This window comes from Alligator sinensis, unplaced genomic scaffold, assembly GCF_000455745.1.
Source record: "Alligator sinensis unplaced genomic scaffold, ASM45574v1 scaffold1262_2, whole genome shotgun sequence".
In the NCBI taxonomy this organism is placed as follows: Eukaryota; Metazoa; Chordata; order Crocodylia; family Alligatoridae; genus Alligator; species Alligator sinensis.
This window is the reverse complement of record NW_005843453.1, coordinates 59,395-86,189: the sequence shown is the minus strand read 5'-3', so window position 1 is coordinate 86,189 and position 26,795 is coordinate 59,395. Positions and strand designations below refer to the sequence as shown.

At 41.6% G+C, this 26,795-nt stretch overlaps 1 protein-coding gene across 1 annotated transcript in view; it reads left to right on the top strand.

Annotated features, from left to right (window-relative positions):
- The first annotated feature begins 664 nt into the window (after positions 1-664).
- The window catches only part of LOC102385256 (sodium/potassium/calcium exchanger 2), an 83,284-nt gene continuing 57,153 nt past the window's right edge, over positions 665-26,795 (top strand). The window contains exons 1-3 of the mRNA XM_006038753.2: positions 665-898; positions 2,092-2,200; positions 17,451-17,501. Of these exons, the coding sequence (XP_006038815.2) occupies positions 665-898; positions 2,092-2,200; positions 17,451-17,501 (394 nt within the window). The remainder of the gene's footprint in view (positions 899-2,091; positions 2,201-17,450; positions 17,502-26,795) is intronic.

Sequence of the window (26,795 nt, the reverse complement as noted above, 5' to 3'; positions counted from 1 at the left end):
AACTTAAATTTTCCCCAGTTCTTCATCCTATGAATGTCATTGCTGTGTCATTATTGTCCTAGGAAGGTGACAGATTTCCCTGCAACACAAACCACCTTCTCTGTAGTCTAAAATGGCTTTAAAATCTACCCCAGAGTTTGATTCTTGTACATGGCATGCTGCCAGCTCTCAACTGTTTGTTGTTGGCTACTTGCGGTATATTGAAGTTTGCAGGAAAGTATCAAAAATTGTATTTTTAAAATGTTGGTTCATAGGCTGTTTTCAAAATATCAGGATCATGATATTTGTTTGGGACACTGGAATTAGCAGTGTTCCAACCCTAAAGCCCTTACTGACCTTAGACTGACTATCATAGGTGCTGACTTTTATTTTTGCCAGGGTAGCAGGAGTGGCGTGTGACACATAGGATGGACATGTGAAATGTTTTATGAATTTCAGGTGACAGCCCTCTTCCTGAGGATGGCCAGGGCCCTTGGGGCCCCCACCTACTCAGCACCTCTGCTGATTATTCAGTCCTTACTTTAGCAAAATCTTATTAAAACTAATGGGAGTTTTCCTCAACAATATGAGGACCTCAAGATTTAGTCCATCATATGCAAATAAACCAAATGACAGCCAAACAGAAGAAATTACTATCATATGTGTGAAACTTTGCAGATAATTCATGACCAACGACATTTCTAGGATTCTTGAATTCCTGTATTTCCAGAGCTGCACTGAGGCCCATAGAATCTACACCATTCAGCACACATTTATGCCATTTACCTTTCTTCTGTTTTTATTGAAATCCATCTCTGAAAATGTGTGCATACTTTGTGACATGTTTTGTTTTTGTTTTGTTTTCTCCACACAAATGCAGTCACCTAATGCTGGGAACAAGGATGACCAAACACTGACGGTAAGCAGCAATTAGTTCATCTGTGTCTGGCATTTATTTTTAGAAGGTGTGGGTGAGACGAATCATACTTTGCTTTGGTACACTTCAGCATTTTAATAAGCTAGTGGGTTTCCTCCCTCCCATATGTTGCTATACATTTAAAATAATTACATTCCAATGTTAGAATGACAGATTCATTCTGGAATTCAGTGTCTATCATTTTTATTTGCTTTTTAATTAGGTACCAGGGATTCATGTATGTGCACTAGAAATAGTTTCATCAAAACCAAAATATTTCCTCCAGGCTTTTTCTTTTTTCTTTTTTAGTTTTGTTGGCTTATTTGCCTTGCAAATTGTTGATCCTGTTGTTTGTTTGTTTTTAAATCCAAAGGAGCCACTATTTTTTGATCAATGCCATCCCTGAATTGTATTGTGTAAGAACTTTACAGATGCATTCTGCAGACGCTAATATATTATAGTATATATTTAAAGGCACAGGCAGAAGAACATTGCCTATATGTTTATAACCCCATTAAAATATGTAAAACAAACTTTGTACATAAGTTCCATGTATGTGTGCATGTATATTTTTAATCTCACTGACCACCTGTTGTTTTAACCTTGTTTTCCAGGTGTGCTGGAAAGCCATAGACAGAGAGGCATATGTTGTTTTTCCAACTAAGCTATGACTGTTAAGATATGGCCGCTTAGGTCACTTTATGCTTGTTTTCTCTATCACTTTCATGATTTCTGTAAGTTGGTAATGGAATACAATTTTTTAAAATGAGGAGATGGCATACCTGAGGGACCCAACTATATGGTTCTACAAAAAAGATAAGCCTGAATTCTTTCTGATGCAGAAAAGTTAAATAATGAAAATATATGGGATGAGGAAACTATTTCCACAGTTCTGCTTATGAGTCCTGGTGGCTGATGAATAGATATAGTGATGCTTTGTGATGAAAAGGGCTATACTGATAATACTGTTTAATACAATGTGTTGAGTTATATAGGAAACATTTTCATTGGCAAGGTGGCTACAGCTCACAAGGCATGTCTATGCTGCAGACTTACCACATCAGGGAGTAGTGTCTTCAATCATGCTGCCTTTCTCTACAAACACTACCTCTCTACCAAGAAGCAAAGTAGCCAGTGTAACTGGATCCATTCTTACTAAAAGACTTAATTCCTTTCCTTTTTCTTTCTACATTCAGACCAAGCCACGGCTTCAGCGAGGTGGGAGCTCTGCATCTCTCCACAATAGCTTGATGAGGAACAGCATCTTTCAACTTATGATTCACACGCTTGATCCCCTGGCTGAAGGTATCCCTATAATTTCATCCTCAGTTGCATTTTCTTTCTTTTCCCTTGCAAAAAAAGGTGGTTTACTATATAAATTACTTTCACAGTTCAGTTTCTTTTTGTTCTTTGCACTCCACTTACAGTGTTATGTACAGTCTCACTAAGACTTGTGACTTTGAGTACTAAATAATAAGGACTATCTGGTTGATACGTCATAGATGTTAACTGTCTCTCTACTTCTGCCTTAAATAGAGTTCATTATGAGCAGAGATGTAAAAAATCAAATTTTCTACTTCATTTTTTGAGTGTTTTTTCCATTTTTATGTCCTAGGCTTGACATCAGTGTAGCTACAGAGGTTACAGATTTGTATATATGAAGCATAGGCAGTGTTGGAATAACGAAGTCTTGACTTTGGCTGGATATACAAAGAGCTCAGTATAATCTCTGCACTTTTGCAATTCTCTAGAACTGGATTGTCCAACTTCTAAGTAGCTGGGGGGTGCACACCCCAACAGACTGCACCAACAGCGGCCATGGCCCCCCAGGCTCCACGTCATGCTCATGCACAGGCAGGCATCCCTGCTACCCCTCTGCACCATCCACATCAGTGGCCACCCCCACCCCCTGCCTCCCTTATGCAGCACAGTATCCTACCTCACCTGCAACTGCCTGCAGGCTTCCTCACAGCACCAGGCCATGTGGGTATTCTGGGGTGCTGGCTCACCCTGCACCATGAGCTGTGCCATGCTGTTATATCCCACACTTCGGGGCTGAGTTAGGCATCAGAAGCCAGGGGAGGAAGAGGAAATCCCAAGACACTGGCAACTGCAGGTAGAGCAAGGGTCAGCAGACACAAGTGGGAACCCAGAGGCCTCATGTTAACTCCTCACAGGCCACATGCAGCCTGTGGACTGCCAGTTGGACAGAACCTACTGTAGAGGAAAGACATAACTTTATATTTGGTTTGATCTAACTTTGAAGTCATGCTTGAGTAGAAGTTGGTATGCTCTCCAGCCCCTTGAAGCAGACCTAAAACATTCAGACCCAGGTATTTATTTGTGTAGCTTATGTTCCAATTATGTGGTTTGTCACTGGTGAGATAATCCATGTCTTCAGAAATCATGCTTGTGAAATGAGAAGGGAAGGATTTAAGTGGTCTTTTTAGGTGTTCCCCCCCACCTCAAGGCTTCTTTGCATCCAGGCACAAATTTTACTTGCAAATTGGAAATGTAAAATCTTTTTGGCTTTTAACTGGAATGCTTTGAAAGTCTAGCCATATTTAGTGTTTCCCTTAATACTGACACACTAGTTTAATTAAACCCCCCCCCAAACAAACCAACTCACCTGCACATGCAAAAAAGACTGTACGAATGCATATCCACATTTTTATGTGTGTGTATACACACACACACACATCTGTATCTGTATACACACACACATGTATATATGCGCCTGCCTGTGTGTACGTGTGTGTGTATGTGTGATACACACACACACTCACACACGTGCATATATACACACGCGCACGTGTGTGTGTGTGTGTGTGTGTGTATGCACACACCTGCAGTTGCCAGTGTCTTGGGATTGCCTTTTCCTTCCCTGGCTTCTGATGCCTAACTGTACACACACACACACACACACACACGTGCACGTGCACGTGCACGTGTGTATATATGTATGTGTGTGAGTGTGTGTGTATACACACCCACACACACAGAGGGAGGCTCATATATACATATACGTGTGTGGGTATGTATACACACACACACACACACACACACACACACACACACACTAGCCAATTGCTCAGACGGAGCCCTGTGCTCCAGCCCCCGATCTGGGCCTGCTTCCCATTTCCCCCCTGCTGCTTGTGGCAGCAGCGGGGGAAGGGGAGGAACAGGCCCGGGCCCAATGTAGGGGAGGACCAGGACCAAGGGTGGGGAGAAGCTGGACCGCCACAGCAGGGGGGAATAGCAGGCCCAGGCCGACCTGGTGACGGCGGGGGGACAGGAGGAGCGGGATCAGGGCCAACATGAGGGAGGAGAAGGTGGGGAGGAGTGGGCCCAGGCCCAAGGAGGGGAGGAGACCTGCTCCTCCCCACCCCCGCTGCTGCCATGTTGGGCCCCGCCAGGCCTGCTCCCTCCCCCATCACCCCGGCGGGTTGGCTTCTTCCCCCCACTGTCGGGCTTGCTCCCCTCCCACATCAGGCCTGCACCAAGGCCCATGCCTCCCCTCCCCCCCGCTGCTGCCGCAATGCGCCTGCTCCTCCCCTCACCTACACAGACCCACTCCCTTGCCCCCACCGCTGCCGTGTTGGTCTGCATTGGCCCTGCAGGCGGCGACAACAGAAGGTGGCTTAGCGCCCCCCCTCCATGCTGCCACCCTTGGGGAGCAGGGCAGGGGGGAGCAAGGCCTCACCCCCCGCTCTGTCCCCTGTGTGTGCTCCGCTGCACCACCACCCCCTGTCCAAAGACTTATTTGCACTCTGATTGGCTGTTTCAGTCAGCCCGTCAGAGCATGAATAAAGTGTTATGGCCAGACGGACAGACAGATTAAGGCTTTTATAATATTAAAAGATATACACGTGCATATACACACACACGCTCACCCTTTCTGCCAGGTACTGCATGGAAGTAACAAGGGCTGGGTTCAGATTAAACAGCTTAACACCAATTTTTTAAAATCTGGTGTTAAATTTGAACCAAATTTAAATCAAATTTAATCAAATGTAAATTGCGATTAAAATTTTTTAAAATTAAAAAAAAAATAAATCTGGCTTAAGCTCTGGCTCAAAAACCTGGGAAAGTAAATTTTGATTGGGTGTTCCTAAGTGAACACACTTCCCCACTTGGAAGCAATGTTCAACTAAAACAGATTTACTATGGGGGAAAAGGGAACTAACACACAACCCTAAAGAAAACTTTAACTATTCTGTTGAGCATTAACTGAAACCCCAAACAGTTAACAGTCTGAGTCATGGGCAAAACAACCTAATGCCAAACTAGGCTGGCCTGTTGGGAAAAGAGACTCGCCCAAACCTGCCATCCAGGGCTTTACCACCTATGCCAGCCCAAGTAGCAAGTGCTGGGTAGGGAAGCCCAGACTGGAGTTGCTGGCCATCCCTGGGGATTGCTGCCACACCTCTTCTGCTAGGGGTCGGCCACTGTTCCTCTACTGATCCTTTTCATGTTCCTTATGTGATCTCAGTTATTTGCTCATGCTCAGGGATTTCAGACCTTTTACCTATATAGTGAATATTGAAATTCTACATGACTCCACTGTAAGGACTTGCACACACACAAGTACTTTCCCTTTGAGGAGTTGATGGGCCAGAAGGCCATCCAGGGAATGACTCCTCTTTGGAAACTCCCCTGTCCCTCATAGACAGGGAGGGCTGTTTGAAACACAATCTGATCTACCTGCGATTTATAAATATGCACTTTAACCCTGAACAGTAAACCCCAGGCCCAAAAACATTAAAAAAAAAAAGGCATGAGTAACCTCCAAAACCTCTGAATGTGTGCACAAATGAAGGTATACAGGGAAAGAATACACAAAATGAACATTATAGAACATAACCGTAGCCAAGCATGTAGAACATAAGAAGGATTACATATCATTAGTGTGACTGAGTGCACTGGTTTCATGGTTAAGTAGATATCAAAATAGTCTTCTCATGTTCACCTATGATGATATGCTGGCTCAGTGGAAGTCAGTGGCAAACTCCTATAGCCTTCACCTGGGCCAGAGTTTTAATTCTGATTTCCTTAATACAGTCACTGGAATTGGTCATACCAGTATCTGGACATTTCTACATATACTTGTACATAAAACATGGATCTTCATTGCTTTATAAATGCATCCCGCTGCATTTGCTTGTGCCTGGGAGAAGCAAGTAAAAATATCTGTCCAATTTCATATTCCATTGCTTTGGCCTATGAAAGTCATGTCAACACTACTTCAGAGGCGTGTCAGGGTTGGCAGGCAGCTTCACTTCTTCCACACTCTAAGACAGTGGTGCACAACCTCTGGCCCATGTGACCATGTCACTCAGCCTGTGGTCTGTCATCCACAGGTCTGAAAATTTGGCAGCTCCCTCTGCTACCTAATCACCAGACCCATGAGGAGCTCCAGGGGAGTATGAAACAAGGAGCAACCACCTGTGTGCCAAGTGTTTTTGGCAAGATGTGGGAGGTCATTCTCAGTGCTTGTCTCTCTACTCTGGAATTTGCTTCCCCTTGAGCCCTGTCTAAGCCCATGGCTGAGTGTCTCTCAGAAAGGCTATAAAACTTTTGCATTTGGACAGGTGTTAAGCAAGTACGCTTAAACTGGGATATTGTTTACAGAGTTTTTGTTTTATATTGTATTCTACTATTCTACCTGCTTTTATAAATTATTTTGCTATCTTAATATAAGCTGTCATGACCCTTTATTGGGAAAGGTGGTGTATAAATCTATAAATAAAATAAATACGTGAATTTACTTTAGTTAGGCCAAAACTCTATGCAAAAATAATAAGCACACTTGTATACAACTCCTTGTTTCAGTATCTTCACTCTTGAGTGTTCTTTAGGCATAGATCAGAGGCCTATAAGGAGACCCTTTTCAATGCTGCATTTTCTCTGGGAAGGTAATCTCTGAACAGCCCTGTTAATGCTAGTCATAAAACAGAAAAAGAGGCAAACTGATTAGTTCTTCTTTAGATTTCAAAGTAAAAAAAAACAACCCCGCCTGAAATTCCAATTTCCCTCATGGAAGGAGGGTACCTGCATGGCGCAGTTTGAGGGTGGGAGCCAGGTTATAGGATGGCACGGCAGTATCTGCACAGCTCAGTGAGATACTGGCAGCACGGTCCGCAGCCCATACAGCCGACGGCCTCAGAGGCTGTGATGTGTACAGTTGAAGGCCCTGACTGAACAGCTCTGTTATAATAGGCATTTTGATTTAAAAATATATATATTGAAGATTTTTTTGTTTTGAAGCTATATTTCAAGTAGATGTATAAACAGTTTCATTTTTGATAACTTATGAATAATAAACCTCAATGTACCACTCAAAAACCCCATCCATCAATAAAAATGCATGCAATCTGGTATGAACTTCAAACACTAACTGTATTATTCTCAATCCAAAGAAATGTCCTATGGCTTCTCCCTGGCACCAGAACAATTAATGTCATAGTTCATACACTGAGCTGAGACAGATGAAGTAGACAATAAATAAGCTAGGCAAGTGTTAAGAGGTTTACGGACCATGTAAAAGGTAGGGAATCTGATACCTGCTTCAGCAAAGAAAATTATTTTAAGATAAATCTTCCTTTTTAAATTCCAAAAATATCTGGTATCCTTTAATGGGAGGCTTTATGAACTTTGCCATTACCTCATGTTTTCATGTACGAAAAAAGTAGTATCTTCTATTAAGTCCCTGTCTGAGCTTCAGTATTGTCATTTTGCACCTGTTCTCTATTGATCTTTTCAGTTAGATCTTTTGCATTTTTTTCAGCAGTAACAGTTCTTTGTTCCGAACCCAGCGTCTTTGATGAGACCACATTCAACCTTGATTAAAATTTAGATGAATAGCTGCAAGATCAGTTTTTAGTAAAACTTTTGAAGTAGACTCTATTAGTATTTGTTTATGAGAAGATCTCTTGATCATCTAATTGAATTTCTTCAAAAACAATAATGGGTAGCAAAAACTGTAAAGGGACTGGGAAGAGAGAGAGAGAACCCATTCCCCTTTAGTGTTGTGATACAAAATTTTCCATAGTTCCTCCCTCCCTAACTCTTGTGCCTTCTTTCAGACATATACATGAAACGCAAAGGAGACTCCATAAAGCATACATCAACAAACCCAAATGAGAAGTTATAAAGCTAAGGATTTAAAGGCAGGAAAAACCCTCAAGTAGGAAATCATTGTCATGGACTGTTCTCTGGGAAATCCACCCAAAACAAGCAGTTGATTACTATGAATGTACACATTTGTATTCACAATCCATCAACAATAGCTCAAGTAATAGAAACAAGGGGAAAACAATGGTTCTCTACTTCCTCAAAATCATTAGAAATACATAATTAATCAAAAAATAAAGCACTTGGATGCTTTAAAAACCATAAAAATAGTATGATACTGATTAAAAAAAACCCCTCTTGTTTATTTTATATAAACTTTATATAAATTTCCTTGCATTTCATTTGCCAAACCTATCATCTGTAGGACAATATGATTAAAAAAAATTATGAAACGGAATTGTTTGAAGCTGTTTTGAAATTTCCAGGGTTCTTCAGATTCCCAAGTAGATATCTGTCTCTGTTCTCAGTGTTATTCTCAGTTACAGGGCCATAGAGTTAATCTAGCCATATTAATATACATTTGGAGTTTCCACATCAGGCTTGTGCCACATGTTTCACTCAAGGCATGATTAACCAGTTAATTACCTCCTAAGTTGTATCCCGGCCACGCATCTAGTCAATTAATGGCATAATAAAATGAGGAATAAGCCACAACATTATTCCACAAAAAATGTGTAAAAATGTTGCGGCTGGGAACACGGTCAGCTGATGGGAGATAGCAGCTGCAGGAGCTTCCTGCTTGCCCCTGCACTGGCAGTAAGGCATGATGAGATCTGATGTGTGATCCAACAATCAGGCCTCCTACCATGCATGCATGATTTGGCAGGAAGAGCGATTGTGTGGACTGGGTATTAGGTCCCATCGTGCCTTTACCTACACATCCATCAGGGGCCATATTCTGGTTCCTCATGTCTATTATACTGTAAGGCTCCCGCTTACTCGTCAAGTGTTATACAGAGTACCTTGGGGCTCCACCTCCCAGCCACACACTAGCCATCATTGTTGAGATGTTTTGATCCGATGCAGGACTCTAGCCTGGTCTGGTCCTGGTCTTCAACAACCCTGGTGGAGTTTTTCAGGACTTTTTTGGGTAGATCCCTTAGTCCTTATATGCAAGTTCTGTCTTGGCCTTTGACCTAGGTCTGTCTTGGTCTTTGCACCCTCTCAATACATTTCACCAAGAAAAAAAGAGAGAAAGAATAAAAGGGAACAAAGACAAGAAAGCCTCCACTCTGGAGGGATTGCTTCATCTGAACCCAGTGTTCCTACTGGACTTCAGTAAGCTCCCTATGGGAGTTAGTCTTAGAAACAGACAAAGGCATGGCTCCTTAGCCTTTGCCTAAGGGAGCCTTCTTGGCTCCAGGGCCGCCCTGCTTCAGTGCTTCAAGGCTGTCCCCGGCCCAGAGACAATCCCTTCTCCCACCATGCCGGCACTTGGAGTGCCTTTTAAATCTCCCATGGCAGCGCCAGTGGCTGATGTCATCAGCAGGGCATCGCCAAGATTGATTGACAGGGACCTTTTAAAATGTGTCAGTGGTGGCAGCGCCGCATGCTATTGTGGGGTCCATCTTAAAGGTAAGTTTTCCTTGCTTTCTGAGGTTTTTTGATCAGCCCTTTTGGGGTCTTCTGGGAGTCATGGGGGTCTCTGCAGGGCATGTAGGTCCCCTTTTGTTACATATGCCTATTGGATTGTGGATACTGTCTAAGCTAGGGTGTGATTTCTTTTTACAGTGCATCAGCTGCTTTTTCATTGTGCACTTACTCTGACCCCTCAGTAACAGTAAAACAACACTGTCTCACAATCTATCTTCATAGGGTAAAAGTGTGCTGTCAGCTTTACGCACAGATTTTTCAATAAAGTCATACTGCTTGAACTATTTCAAGCAGTACCAGGTCTATGTGTAGACAAGGTCTAACATAACAGAATCTATTAGGCCTTACCTAAGGAGTCAGGGAAATGCAATTCTCCTCTCCAGATCTGGGAGAACCAGCAGAGACCTGTAAATACTGCTGCAGTTCAACAATGTGTTTTCAACCTTTGCCACCTCCAGACCATCCTTCCATAGGTATATGGAAGTTTAGTTGGCAAATCCATGATGTTGCGGTTCTTTCAAGGTTGTTGTGTATAGGAGATGCTGACTTTTGCATACTTATTCCTTTTGAACTGTGCATTTATAATGCAAAGAATATAGATTTCTGTTTCTGAGGGGTTTACAATAAATAAGAAAAATAAATAAACCAATAATGTATTATATGTATAGCCAACCCTATCCAAAAGGCTCCGTGTGGCTTACAATAAATAAACAACCCAGATTGGCTTTGCCAGGCAACATCCCAAAACCTGAGAACTCCATCTCCCCGCCTCCCCCAATCACTGCTTCCCCTGATGCCCCTCCCCTCAAAGCAAACCCTCATGCCAATTCCAACCAAGCCTCCCAACTACCATGCACATCCAGTTGCAAGAAACCTCTTTCCACTCCCCACTACTCCCTCCCCTAACAGTCTGTCCAAATCCACAACCTCTTTCCTACAGAGGGGCTCAGACTGTTACTGCCCTTCCACCCAAAAAGCACAGATGACTCCTCCAAACAATCCCAACACAAATTCCAAAGAACCATAACAAGAAGTAAAATAAAGACTCTGACATTGCCCTTCAGCAGTGATTGAGGAGGGGTCAAAAGATGCCCTTTGGTGATACCCTATGGTAATGCCCACCCAGGGAGGCCTGACAGTTTTGTAGAGTCTGGAGGCTGAACAGGGTCCTTTTCCCTCCTTTGGGTGGCCAAGATGGTGCCTGAGTTAGGTACCATCTGTTAAATAAAACCTATTTTATTTAGAGGGTATTTTCCATGGCAAGTCTAACCCACTTAAACTAAAAATAGTACAAGAAAACACGTACAAGTTACCAAACTGCATCACTTGCTGCAAACTATGAAGGGCAGGCATTTACTTGCTAACAGTAACAGAGAGGGGTTCTAGATATAAACTTTTATTAGAAACCTTTCTCAGTCTCTAATATGAGATTGTTTTAAATTCAGGAGTTTTTTAATTAATTATCTCTGAAATGTTTATCTTTCAGTCTTATTTTTTGGTAACTGAATGGAGGGCAGGAATCTGGGATAGAGTTTTTTTCCAGAAATGCCTCAATTCTCTAGACTTGTTTATATTATTTAAACATAGTATTGTAATATGGATTGAATGATTGTATGATTATTTCTGTCTTTTTAAATATTATGCTGCAGTGAAATATACAATAAAACAGTGGGTTAAAAGCCTTCAAGTTGTCTAATTGCCTGATTATCAAGGAACATTTGTTCTCAACCTGTGTAAAAACATGCAAAAGGAAACAAATTAATTGAGAGAGTCTGTGAAAGTTTAGGAGCAGCTGTTAAACCTCATTTCTATGCCCTCCTCACTTCATAAGAATGGTAAAAGACTATATACTTTCCAATTGGGATTGCATGGTTTGTTGAACTAGATAAATCTGTTTTGATCAGGATGAACTAATCGTGTGAGGATTTTTTCTAGTTTTAATGAGGACTCCAGTTCTCATAAAGGGGAGAACACATTGCTCAAATGATCTGTTCCTAACTCGTTTCTCCACTCCTTGTCACTGCCTACATTTATGTGACCTATTGGCCACTGAACAATTTTGCAGAGAAGACAAAGGAAGGAAAACACTTGTAGAGAGGTTCTCCATCATGGCCAAACAATAACTTCCAAAGTCCTGCTCCATGCTGTACAACAGAAAGGAGTACAAACTCCCAAGGAATAAGAGCAAATAATTACCACCCACAAGAAGCTACCTGCAAGATAGGGCTTGTTCCATACAAGTTTCATATGTAATAAGAAATATTCCCTTGTAGAAATATGAAGATTTTGGAAAGTAGAACCAGTCTGAAAATTGTAATTTTATCAAACTTCAAACATGTTTAACATTTGTAAAAATCCAAATAAATAAAAAAAATATATAGCAGCTCCAGTGTCAGACATGCCTTCAAAAATCTGAGCTGTGATCAAATAAACACTTCATAGTGCTTTGATCATGAAGTTATGCAGTCTCAAAATAGACTGAGATCAGATTTTATGAAAAAAGGATTTCCTGCAACATTTCTCGAAATTGCTCATTCCATCTACACCAGAATTTTGCAGCTGCAATGTTTTCCTGTAAAAATGAACCTTCTCCAAAACAAAAATTAAATTTAAAACATTCAAAATGCCAAGATTCTATAACTTAAAAATACATTGCAAAGAAGTTTGAAAACAATATTTCTGATTTCAACACTATAATAGAACTATCGTCCACATTTTCAAAATATTTCATCAAATTGACTTTCCAATACCATCCAAAGCAAATTACAAATAATAGTAACAGTGATTTTTTTTTTCACAGTATTTTAGCATTTAGCAGTTCTGTCTGAAGTCGAGCAGTTTTGAGGGATGCATTTTTTTGACTAGGCTACAAAATAAATTGAACTGAATCCAGTTTGAGTATGTGTTGGTTCCTACTGTAGTCTAGCCAGATGACCCTCATAATAATAAAGGGAAGATTAAAAATGAACTACACATACCAGATTCACTCAAGCAATTGTGCAACAGAAGCTAATATAATCCACTAGTGACAATCAGACTGCCTAGCCTTTCCACAATAGGAGGAAAATATGTACTGGGTATATCTACTTTTTGGAAGACTTAGATCAGGTTAATATTAATATGTAATAAGATTTGCAGATAAAGGTTTTGATGTCTAATTTAGGCAGCCAAGTGTGAAAACATTGACCTTAATCTTCAGTGAGCCTTGTCTAAAGAGGGAATCTTAGAAGTCAGTGATATACTATTTGGACCATAATTTCTCTACATCTTAGATTTTAATCTTCAAATACTTAAATAGGTCTTTGTTGTTTAGAGGCCAGATGCTTTGCCTGTCCTGATTTTGAGTGGTGCTTACTCATTTTCATTGAAGTGAGTGTGTTAATTCATGAGAGCAGGTTCATTTGCCTGTATCTGGTGCAGGGCATTTAGTTCATTAGTTGCAGGAATTCTGCGCCAGTATTGTAAAGCTTTTGGGGAATGTATTTGCAGCAGCAAGATTAGAATTTTACAGGCAACAGTTTTTCCAATGATTCAGGAGTTTAAGTGTTTTATTTCTATTAGTGTGAAATTGCTAGCCTTGATAGTGCACCTAAAAAAAAAAAAGTTAAACTTCAGGAAAAATTCCAATGTGAATTCTTGTGCTTGTCTTCTTTTCTTCTTTATGTTTGTCTGAGTCTTTTTTTTCTTCCTGTTTGTCCAAGTCTGTTATTTCAGTGGAGATAGCAGCAATAATGGAATTAACCCTGATCTCCAGCATATTTCCTGCCATGTCCATCTATCAAACTTTGTTTTCTGTCTCCTGGATATCTGGCATTATCATCCTTATCTTCCCAGTAGCCAATTGCCCAAGAATTACGGGCGGAGGGAGGGAGGGGTGGCCAGGGACAGAGGCCTGCGTCTAGCTCCCCCATCCACCTTTTGCGGCTAGGATTGCCCCGCTGCCACTTCAGAGCCGGGCCGGGCCACCACCCCGCTCCATCCCCTGGCCCCGCCCCCCCGTTCTCTCTGTCACTGCTGCCTGCAGGGCTGGGAGTGTGGCCTGCAGGGAGCAGGGGGGACAGGGCCAGTTCCGCCCCTCCATCTGCTCCATCGCCGCTGCCTGCCGGGGCAGGGGGCTGGGCAGGGACAGCGGCCTGGGGCCAGGCTCACTCTCCCCACCCTTGCCCCCTCCGCTTTGGGGCCCTTGAGGGGCCAGCGGGTACAGAGCCCAGTGTCCAGCCATGCACCCCCTCTCCCCTCGTCCAGCCCTGTCCCCACATTTGGACCTGATCCCATTCCCCCCTGGTGATTCGGGTTCAGGCCCAGGGTTGCTCCACCCCCCCGCCTCCCCTGCTGTGGTGGTCCCAACCCCATTCCCTGCCCCCTTGTGCTGAGACAGCCAATCAGAGTGTGAATAAAGGATTATGGACAGACAGACAGACTTAGGCTTTTATAATATTAGAATAGAATTGCTGGCTCCTTTCAAAACCCGTGTCCCATTTCATTACTAGCAGCATATCCTCTCTTATGCTGTTCTCTTTCCAGACTCTTGTTTCAGTTATACTCCATTTCACACTTTGGTAGATACCTTCTTTCATACACTGTGGGTGTGTCTACACGTTGCCCTATGGCAGTGTAGCAACACACTACATTGCTGTATGGCGTGCTACAGTGACATAGTGATCACATGGATCTACATCGCCGTAATGGCACACTCTCCCATTTTAGCGTACTGCTACAGCAATGTAGCAGTGAAATCTTACTGTGTGCTGTGCACACAGCACAATACAAGCAATTACTGTGCCGTACTTTAATACTTCCGAAAGGAAGTACAAAATACGGCGCCATAGCAACATCACCATATGGCGACATGTAGATGCACCCTGTATTCCCTTCCTATCCCCACTCTGTGGTCTCCCACAGTTGCTTTCTTTCCTTATTGCTGTATCCACCCACCAATCAGTATTCCAGTATTGCATCTACTTCCTGGTGCTATTTCACATCTTCTTTTTCCCTTAAGGCCTCCTTTGGTATCCTCTGTCTTTACTATCTCTCTTTACCCTTCACCAGCTTCTCTCCCTAGCCTGCAGATTGTCTGATCACAAGCAAATTGAAACAGAGTTAAAAATAATATTGTTAAAAGAGGAAGAGCTATTAATAGTTAACTTGGATTCTGTGGTTAAGCTAATCAGGGTTCTAATAAAATATGCGCTCAGCCCTGAGCTCCTTGGCTAAAGAAAATCCACACTGAAGTTGCTGGGAGTTCTGCATGGGTAAGGATTCAGGTCCTAAACTACCACCTTTATTTTTAGGGTAAAATCAAGATACAAGGGCTAAAGCATTTATTTAGTATAATGCAACAACTAAAACTATACTGCAGTCATAAACAATTGTTTGCAAAACTATATAAAATCCTTTCTTTAATAGATTGCAGTCTTTGCTCTAATTGAGATTTCAGATAATACCTTTATGCACGTAAACATACATGTGTGCTTATGGATATGTATGTATGTATGTATGGGCAAAAACAAAGAGAAATTACATTGTTCAAACATTTATAAATACATATCTATATATGTGATCAATTATTGTTAATATATAGATTATTCTTCCAACATTTTTCTGTAGTCATTTGTGTAACACCTTTAAAATCATAATGACAATGAAAATGTGTCATATAAATAGTATCTACATTATACATATGACATAAAAATATTCAACCTACAGATTCAGGTGTATGCAGTGGAGTCTAAACAAAAAAACCAAAAACCTTATAAAAAACAGATTTCTACAGTGTCCCAATGTCTTGGCATTAAAAACTAAAAGCAAGATTTCTATTGTAATTTGCTCAGGTGAAAACAACTGTTTGAAGAGAACATGAGGTACATCCTCTCCAAACAATAGACTTAAAACAAAATAATAGACTATTATTTTTATAATTAATTTCTTAAGCACTTTCCTGAATATGAAGAAAGGATAATTTATAGTAAAACTCTATTACCTGATGGCTAAATATTCAAAATGTTATGCCATTGATAAATCTTTGGTTCTCAAAAGCATAGTTATTAAAGTTTTAGATAGAGAATCAGAAATTAGTTAGATCATAATTTTTTTTCTGGAATACTTTGCATGATTCTGAAACCCTCACTATATTAATTTCTGAAAGACGTTTTAGAAAACTGGAAATTATTCATAGTATATCATACAAAATTAGGGGGAGAACCCACTTTCATAATAAAAATGAACTTTGAAAAATAATTCTGAAGGAAGAAGAGATGATTCCCCACAAATACCCTGTCATCTAGGGAAATTACTACAGGCCTGGGAACGGAATGATTCTGACTTCCACTCCTTTCCTTGCTACTGAAGGACCATGATAATCATATTTTAGCACATACCGCATGTTCCCAGAGAAGACATGCACCCTTTTTTCTTCATTCTGCCTTCCCAAAACAAGATTTTTCCAGAGTTATAGAGCAGAGACAATCTAATGTTCCATTTATTTCCTGTGCAGGTAAAACCTACAGCTTTTCACAGCTGAATTTTCAGCAGTTCTTGGCCACTAAGAGAAGGCTGAAATTATAGCGTCTGCTGAAGGCATGGGTAGATCTAGGATGTTGAAAATAACTAAAAACAGTCTGCAGGGCTGTGAAACAGGAGAAGAAAGAGCAGAAAAGGTTAACAGACAGTCAAATTGCCAAATAAATGATAGCTTGATTAGTGGAACATCAAATTATAAAAAAGGAGAGTGGGTCATTAACTCCTGTAGAGTAAAGAGAAATTAGCAGGAATCAGGTAAATTATAATGACCTAAGAAGTCAAATGCCACAGCTGGGCATTTGATTTGAGAGCAGGAATCAAAGTAGGATACAACCACACCACTGCATACCCTCAGATCTGCCCGGATGGACTCCACCACACCCTCTATATGGCTGCTGGAAGGAACAGAAGGAAAAGAAGCAGCAGCCATTTTACATCTCCATGCTTCTATTCTGGGCAGAAAATATAATACTGCATTCATACAGTATTCTAAAAACATAATTTAATTATGCCTCACAGCATCCCATATTGTAAATAAATATAGTAAATATATTTCCCATAATTTTTCAAATAATAAATCTGAGGCCAAGCTTGTATATCCAAGGTCTGATAGCAACTCAGCATCAGAGCTATTGCAAGAACATTTACTTCTAGGGGCAGTCCAAGGTCTAAACCATTTTAACAGACTTGCCAAAAGCACCTTATCATTTGGGGTGCTTTAATTTTTGAATGACAAGCTTCAGACACTTAAAAAGAGTTTGGCTCTTAAAAGGCAGCTTCTTACCACTTTGCTGATCAGGCCTCTTTCAGATGTTTTAAATTTGTGCCCCATAAATTGAAACACCCAAAATCAGTTCTTTTCTGTCTTCATATGACAAGGTATTTAGCAGGATTTGCAGATTTGTTGAAATATGACAGGGCTATGCCATAAGCGCTTCTGCTATGGCCTCAAACTTTTGATCTCCAGGCTGTCAACCATGCACCTTAATGTCTGCACCACCCCGACCCCTTTTGCACCAAAAGTCACTAGTCACAAGCTAAAGTTTTATCCTAGATTGCAGTGCTCCCTCTTCTCCCTCCCCCTGGCCCCCCCATATTGCATGTGAACAAGTCACTTAACTGAAGCAACTGATTTAGGAAATTTCAAGAAAAAAAACTGTCCACCATTTCAACAATCCATGTTTGCCTATACTTCTGCAGGAATTTTACATAATCACTGTGAAGTTTATTAAGTACATGTGAAAACATGTAGATTTTTTTTAATGTCTACTGCTTCCTTATCTTTGTGTCTTTTACTGTGATGTTATAGAGCTTGGATCATATGGAAAACTAAAATATTATGACACAATGACCGAAGAAGGTAAGAAATATTTTAGAATTGTTTGTATTCACTTTGTTAAGTCTTTTTTTTGTCTGCCTTTTGTGTGCTTGCTTTTTCCTCATTCTTCTTTTTGGGTATTGTGTATTTCTTTGCATGATTTCACTGACAGTGTGATCAGTTGTCATGATTTTATTACATTTTTGTCATTTGCATTTGCAAGTTTGTTTTTTCCAATAAATCTATACAACAGACAATATTTTTGCTAGAGTAAGACAACTTTATATACTAGTAACTACATACAAATATATAATATATGCCATACATACATATTTCTATACCATGGTTTTGACATAACACATTTAATTAGATAACATCATTTGTGGACAGTCTAAGCACAAAACCTGAGAAGAACTATTGATTGACCTCAGTCTTCTGAATTATTCAACAGCAAGGTGCTAACCTGATTCTTTAAACAGGTCTCTGATTTTTTTCATACTTGGGGCCTGATTCAGTGTGCAATGAAATTATTGATAGTCTTTTTCTTGACTTCAAATACGTTTAAATCAGGCTGATGGTATTTATAGTCTTGATTCAGGAAAGTATTTAAACATTGGCTTAACTTTCACCACATACTTAAGTCCTTTAGCAGTTAATTTTGATGTTTTTCAGAATCGGAGCCTAACTGTATGTGGAATAAGAGTCTGCTGCCCAAGTACCTGATTATTAGGGCTGTGTGAAGCTTTGGTAGCCGATTCAATTTAGAGGAGATTTGGCAGGCAAATCTCTAAATCCAAATTGAATTGAGAGACCCAAAAGCTCTGAATTGAATCGAACCCTCTGAATTGATTTGGAAAAGATTCAGAGATTCGGAAGGCAGTCATGCAGAAAACAGAAACTCAGAAGAGGGGGTGCAGAGGGGAGACTGCTCTGATATTGACATCTATAGCTGGCCAGTGACTGTGATCTTTCTCTGAGTTCCCTTCCAATCGCAGTGCTCTGGGGCAGACACACAGAAACAACATATAAGGCTGTGTGTGAACTCATCTGTGTGCCTTTTGTGAGCTGTCTGTCTGTTGCAGCAGCAGCATCTGGAGGGCTCTGGCTTGGTAGTAGGTAGTCTCTTGCCACCAAGTTCTATCCAATCCTTTCCTATTTACCCTTGCCTACAATCCATATTGTTATCCATTCATTTCAGCTTATTGTTCCCCCCAAATTCTCTTATTTATACTTGTTAGCCTGTCTTTTTTACCCCCCACAAAAAGAAATCTGTGTTTTCCCTGACAGTGTGTCATCACTGTACAGGAAAGCACAACATATATTACATACATTACACACAGATATGCACACATTTTGCAGCACACCATACATCATGAAGCATGCTGGAAAGCCAGGTGCCAGGTCTTCTGGCAGGGGAGGGAAAGGGGGCTGAGGGAGAGCTGCAAGTTTCCCGCCCCCCCCAAAGATAGATGCACCCTCTTTCCTGGCAGTGAGGAGTCTTCTGCTGCTAGTGGGAGCAAGGAGATGGAAGCTGCGTTTGTACCTGCAGCACCACCAGTAACACCAGTAACCACAACCAGCAGCAGCATGACATTCTCCACTCCTATAATATCTTCTCTGATTTTTCTGCAGTGAAAAAAGCATCCCCAATGTATTCCAAGAGTTTAATAGATTGTCTAGGTCCTGTTGTATTGTTTTTTTCCAACAGATATTTATGTTCTTAGAATTCCTTCTTACTAGCAGGCCCTGTCCTTTAGATAGTATTGATAATTGCTCAGAAAAGATAGTAGATGGTCTACAGTAGACACCACACATTCTTTTCTTCTTTACCTTTATCCAGAGATATTCAGCCAAACTACCTTTTGGCTAAGTGCAGAAAGTCAAAAAGCTCATGGGGGAATCAATCCAATCTTCACAGGTTTCTCTAAGCTGCATAGATTGGACCATTAATGAAAAGAACTCACATTCACTCTTCAGTTGTGGAAGACAGGTAGATGCCTGCATTGGCTGAGGCCAGAAGAGGACGGGGGGGCACTCTCGCATGCCTCCCAGCATGCCAGATATTACCGAGGGCACATAAGTGCAGGATGCAACAGACAGCCCGGGAGGCCTGCACCGAGCAGTGGGGTCTGATCCTTCCCTCTATGGAGCACTCCCATCCCCACTGGCTGGCAGAAGCCCTCTGGGCCACCCAGTGCATCCCACTAGAGCCTGACACCAGCAGCAGTTAGCACAACATGTCAGGCAGCCCAGGGGTCTTGTGCCAGGCAGCAGGGCTCAGTCCTTCCTTCTATGGAACCAGCCCAGCCAAGCAGGGATAGGGGAAACCATCCCATGGTTCAGGATCCCCACCAGCTGGGAAGACCCCAGCTCAGGGTGATGGGGCTGAGATGGGGATGGGGGGCTTCATTCCCCACTCCCCGCAGTGAGTCAGAGGCAAATTTTCAGGGCAGGGCTATGCAGCCAGTCTAGCTGGGTGGAGTCAGAGAAACTCCTTGTGGTAGGTGCTCCCCCCATCTGGGAATACCCCAGCCTGGGGGTGGGGGGAGGCAAGACAGCAGCAGAAGAACCTCCCCCTGCAGCACAGGGCTCCTTCCACCTGGACAGACCCCAGTTGCGGGGGTGGGGAGAGGGAGGAGATACTGGGACAGAACACCTCCTCTCCCCTTCCCCACTGCAGGTCAGAAGCAGAGAGTAACAGGGGGCAGGGCTGTGCAGCCAGCCCTGCCAGCAGGGGTGGGGAGAACCCCCTGTGCTGCAGACCCCAGCTGAACCCACAGTTCCTTCATAGCTGCTCAAGGACCAGAATTTCATAACCATGACAGATTTTAAAATTAGGAGGAACATTTTAAAAAAAATTGAATATATAAACTCCAATGGTGTTTAGTCATTTCCATGACAGCTGGTATACCCTATTTATCTCCCTCCTCCATGTCTCGCTCCATAACAGAGACAGGATCTACAGCTAATAAGAACTCTGTTTCTTAACTAAAGAACAGGATATGAGAGTCAGTTTTGTACAAAATATCTGATTCATTACTCTCTTCTTTCTTCTCCAGATAAGATTTTCCCCATATTTCTCCAGGCTTGGTGATATGGAGCCTGGAATCACAAGGGTCTCGTCCCTAAGATGCAGCTTAAAAGCTACATCTTCCAGTGACCAGAAGCTGGTTGCTTAGCCTACTGAGTTCAATAGAGAGGTTTTTTATCCTGAGGAGCTCCTCAGCCAGTCCTCCCAGATAAAGCATAGTCTTTGAGCAGCAAACAAATAAACAAAGCAAAACCCTTCTGCCTTGCTACAAGTATTGGGAAAGGAGCCCTTGGGCTCTGACCCCAGCACAGCAGCCTGACTCCTCCTTGACAGCAAGCTTTTGTTCTATTCCTAGTTTGTGTCCTGTCTGCAAACTGTTCCCTCACCATTTGCTATTTTTCTGCTCTCTCCCCTGAGGTTTTAAGCTCCCAATGGGACACTTTCTCGTCATTCAAATACATTGCAGAATTCCCTCTTACTAACAGGCCCTATCCTTTAGATACTATTGATATATCAACAGGGCTGACTGTTCCCTCTCAAAACCCCAGACCCTGGAACTGAACAGTTCTGTTTCAATCATTTATAATGTTATTTCTTAAAGTATCCTATACTTGGATAGAATTTCAGCGTAAAAGTACTGTCCTTACTGATAAATAACCAGTGTCATTAGAGGTACAGTGTCAGGCTTGCAAAGTCCATTTGATCATTCATAAATGACACAAGCAGTTAAGAGCAATTGCATAATCAGTAAAAGTGAGCCAAAAAGAAAAGTGTGGCCACTCTGCCTTAGTGAAAGTGGATACTGTACAGTAAGAACTGGAGGCTACTGATGTAATGTCTTTATGTATTCACACTGTTTAATGGATTAATTTTTCCTGCCATTGCTCATAGTAAGTAGATAACTATTCTATTAGTGCAAGTAAATGAATAAAATTTCTGGTGGAACACTCCCAGCCCAGCAGCAAACTATCTAATTCTCTACTTTTGGCTGCCACCTATTGACATCAAGTAGACACTACAATTGCTTTGGTATTTTCAGAGCTGAAATTGTCAAGTCACCATGAGACCTCCCTAACTGTCGGTATATAAGTTTTGCTTCCATGTCTTTACCCTGCTCTGCTACAGATGCATTTGGGGTGACTGGGGTGCTTACCTGCCCCCTCTTCCAAGAGACATCCTGTTTTCCCCTACAGACAATTTACACCAAAATGAAGATTTTTTTTCTAAAACAGTTTTTTTTTTCAGAAGAAAAGGATAGCTCATCACAGAAAAACAAACTGCTTCAAATGGAAAAAAAAGTTTTCTGATGAAAAATGACTTTTTTATGAAAGTAGATGCTTTATGTAAAAACATTTGTTAAATTAAAAAATCATTCTTAAGGGTTGTGGGGAAAGTTTTAAGCACACCTACTGAGTTGTCATCATGAGGTGAAAGGGTAGAGCAGATCTAGCTTCAGGAGAAGCTACTGAAACTATTGGGGTAGCAAGATAACCTAACTAGTTAAAACGGCACTTTGGAGAGGAAGAAACTACAAGGGGGGCAACTACAGAGGAGGACCTGCTAGATGGATTAAGTTGAGAAAAAAATTAAAACTGATACATTTAGGGCACATTTACACATGCAATTAATGTGAAGCAATAAACACTAAAGTTTATTGCTCCCAGGTATGCCATTTGAACATGTGACCCGCAGCACACTGAGCTCTTTAGGAACCGAACTCAATCATTTAGGTGCTTCTAACTTTCTCAAAAATGTTACCCAAATTCTAATTAACTCTGCAGCACTTATTCTCTGGAACCCTAAACTTTTTTCCAGTGGACATGCTTCAAGCTACTTCATTACTGATACCATCCCATAGTTGGAAGACCAGAGGCCCTAAAACAGGATTCTCAAAATAGATGTTTCCCCACCTACATTGCTATCCAGATTGGTGTCCCTCTGCAACAGGGGCTTGACATAACCATCAACCTACCAGCTAGTCAGCACTTGGGTTATCTCTCTGTTTCAGTCATTCTTGTTGCAGCTTTTCTACTTGATATAAGCATGCTTCTTGGTCAAGAGAAAAAGTAAGCAAGATTGACTGTACAGTAATGACATTGCCTGAGATGAGGTTTTAAAACCCAGTTCTAACTCAGGTAGAAGAGGGGTTTGAAACCAGGTCTCTCAGTCTCAGGTGAATGTTCTAGATCCAGAATGACCTTGATGGACTGTAAAAACTCATAATCAACCGTATGAGATTCAACAAGGACAAGTACAAAGGGTGGAGTTTTATCTGATTTGAGACAAAATAAACGCATGCACAAATACATAAGAAAGCAGGGCTGGAAAAGACCTCACAAGAGAATGACTGGTTTGGTTGCAGCATGGCAGAGAAATGAAATGACAGAGAAGGGGCTGGGGGCTGTGGTGGACTATAAGCTGATTATGAGCCAACAGTGTCCTCTGGTTGCAAAAAAAGCCAGCAGTATATTGGGTTGTATTAACAGGAGTGTCATTTGCAAATCGAGAGAAGTGGTTCTTCCTCTCTATTCAGCACTGATGAGGCTTCACTTGGAGTACTGTGTCCAGTTTCAAGCCCCACAAAAGATGTGGGCAGTTTGGAAAGAGTCCAGCGCAGGGCAGCAAAAATTATTATGGGCTTTGGAGGCAAGACATATGAGTAAGGACCTGGACTTACGAATAGGAACCTACTGAAATCTTGATTGCTTCTTTTTCATAGAAAATATGAAATCAAGCATTTTCTATGAACAATGGCAGACTCTGCAATTTTGGTCGGCAGAGAAAAGGGTGGGAAGCCCTTCAATATTGGAGCATTGGACAGGGGAAAGGGCTGCTCACAGCAGGTGGTGGGGAGGCTGCAAACAATTGCACTGGCATCTATGGAGCCCCAGTCCAGCTCATTGCATGTGTGCTCCCACTGCGGGCAATGAGCTGCGCCAGGACTCCATAAACTCCAGTGAAGCCACTTGCAGCCTCATGGCTACCTGCCACAGCCAGTCTGGGCCCAGAATCTGGGCAGGCCCCTGCTGCTGGCCACAGAGCCCAGGTTGCTTGCAGCAGGTGCCGGGGAGGCTGCAAGCAGCTGCACAGGGTCTACAGAGCCCCAGTCCAACTCATTGCCAGTGGCGGGTGCACACATGCCTTGGGGTGGACAGCAAGGAAGAGGCTGGGTCTGTTCTGCACCTGCTGCCAGTAACAAGCTAAGCCAGGGCTCCATGGACCCTTTGCAGCTGCCTGTAGTCTCCCTGCTTAGGGATGGCCTGAAACCATGGCTTAATTACCCTGATTAAGACTGGGGAAGCCATTAATCCATGCTTAATAACGTGGATTAATGTCTTCCCTGGGATTAATCAAGGTAATTAAGATGCAGTTTCGGGCCATCTGCCAATCTGGGGAGAGGTGGGACTGCAGGGGCCCTAAAACCAATCAAAGGCATGGGGGGCCTCTGCCACAATCAGCCCACGAAATGGTGGCTGGCCCCAGGATCTGCCCATGAAATTGGCCAGCCACCTCCTCAAGTTTCATAAACCCCTACTTATGAGGAAAGGCTGAGAGAACTAGGGTTATATAGCCTGTAGAAGAGAAGGCTGAGGGAGGATTTGATAACAGTCTTTGAATACCTGAAGGATGATTATAGAGAAGGAGATGGGTTTTTCTCTGTGGTCTTAGGGGATAGGACTAAGATTAGTGGTATCAAAGTGCAGCAAGGAAAATTTAGGATGGAGATTAGGAGGAGTTTTCTAACTATAAAAGTGGTTAGGCACTGGAACAGCTACCTGGAGAAGTTTTGTCATCTCCATGCTTAGAAACTTTCAGAAGCAGGTTAGACAGACACTTGGCTGGGATGGTTTAGTCAGGGATGATCCTGTCTTGAGCAGGGAGCTAGATTAGATGACCTTGTGAGGCCCCTTCCAGCCCTACTTTCCTATGATCCTATAACCAAGGAGGCACAAATCAAGCCAGAGAGATATTCATGGCTAGTGAGCTGTCTGTAATCTGCACTTTTCCTCTACTGTATAATCCTGCTAGTTTAGCCAACACCCCATCAGCTGGTTTTTGAAGTTTGCTTTTTTAGGCACCTAATTCTCACCATCCAGTATTTTGGTAGCCTAGACATCTAACTCAGGGCTAAGAATTCCAGTTGGTGTTGGGCACCTTGGAGATAGTTACTGAAGCGTCTAAGTTCCATTGAGGGACAAATTTAAATCTGCTTCCAGAAATATTCCAACCTGTTTATCTAGATAAGAAAAATACCTTGTATTTGAAAATGAGTTACCTGATAGCAGTCTCCACCTAACCATGACCACTGAATACATTTTTAAGTGTGGCTCAGCCTCCCTACACAACATGCAGAGCTGTATTTAAAATCCTCTTACTTCAGATGTATTAGTTAACATGTTTCCTAGGCAGATTTCTTTCCTCAGTTTTGACAAACCTAAATATAGTAAATTCCTTTCTATTAGAGGTGCCAACTCAGTGAGGTGTCAGAACAAACATCTAACTGGATTTATCTTGTGTGGGATTGACTTGTTAACTAAGGTGGAGCTATTATAAAACACTATGATTGAAATGAGCTTTTGATTGACATAACATGGTGGCTAATTTGTTTAAATACTTTGTTGTATTCTAAAAATGGGTCATTAACCTAGCACTCAGATATGGCCATTACAGAAATTCTCATGTCAAATATTTATTTCAGGAAAGTTATTTACTTCATTTCTCAACATAGGGGCTGGGGATTTGGGTCTATCATTTTAATCCTACAATATTAAATATGCAATCTGAAGAAACTGCTATAATTTGTGCATTAATATATTTCTGATTTTATAAAGTATTGCAATAAAATGTATGTCTCAATATGTGGGTAGAAATTATTCCTATAAATATGTTATGTATAAAGTAGCTAACTACTGTATATTATTACCAGATAGATATAAATGCTATATGTAATGTTATTATTAGAAAAAAAGTATCACTCTTCATGATTTGGTATATTGCAATTTCTATTACAAAGCTTCACGTACTTTTAAGGAACATGGATATATTCATCTGAGGCTATACTGGACATTTTATCCTAATGGTGAAAGTAAGGAAGAAATAAGGTTTTTTCTTTCCCCCTTTTTGGAACATCACCACTGATGAGACTCTATGATACATTTTAGTTTTACAACATTATTTGTCACCATCACTTTTATATAACTTCAAAAATAAACACGGCATAAAATATGCTAAAAACTGATTAAGATTAAAGGATTCTATTTGGAATGTTTCAAAAATATAATCCTCAATTGCCATGTTTTTTGTCATCCTGATTCAATTTATATATATATATATATATTGCATTGAATTGAATATATATATTCAAGATAGATAGATATAAATAAATTGAATCAGGATGACAAAAAGCATGGCAACTCAGGATTATATTTTTGAAACATCCAAATGGAATATATATATGCATTAAATCAGACATAGCAATTCATAACTAATCATTTTTCATGAGAATACTGTATGTATCCAAATAGAAGATAATCCTGATTATAAGACGACTCCAGCAGCAAATACATAGATGTGTTGCCTTTGATAGTTAATGAAAGTTTAATCATATCTACAGTGAACCTTTGGAAGGGTCTTGTAGAAGTGCTTAGAATATCTGTGAACCAATATATCAGATAGGCAAGTGGTGTACTGACTTTAACATTCATCTTCCCCTCTTTGGCCAGTAATAGGTATCATAACTACATTCCAAGCTTTCTAGAATTCCAGGATGTGATCATGACATCACTGCCATGTAAGGTCTGTAGAACTGTTTATCTTTATGGCCTCTGACAGATGTTCAGTTTAAGGTGCCAAGGGATCTACACCACCATCCCAACAATTGCACCCCCTGACACGCCCATATGCATAGCAGGATGCGCAATTTTGGGATCAGGAATTAGATCCATACTGGGATCTTGTCAGTGCAGAGGGAACCTGGGATCATGATCTGAAATGAACCAGCAAGTTAAAATCCAGCTGATTGTCATTTGGAGGGAGGAACTGCACTCAGATCTGAAACTGGCTGCAATCAGGTCCCCAGCCTCATCTGACAACCAGCTGACTGTCAAAACCCCAGCTGGGGTTTTTACAGGTCCTGGGCATGGGGACCCCAGGGATTAGGCTGCAGCAGCCTGATCCCTGGGTCCATATGAGCTGGGGTAGAGTTAAAACCCTGTGTGTCACCCAGCTGAGTGGCACATGGGGTTTTAAAGGTCTCAGAACATGGGGACCCTGGGATTGGACTGCTGGGACAGCTGCATCCTAGG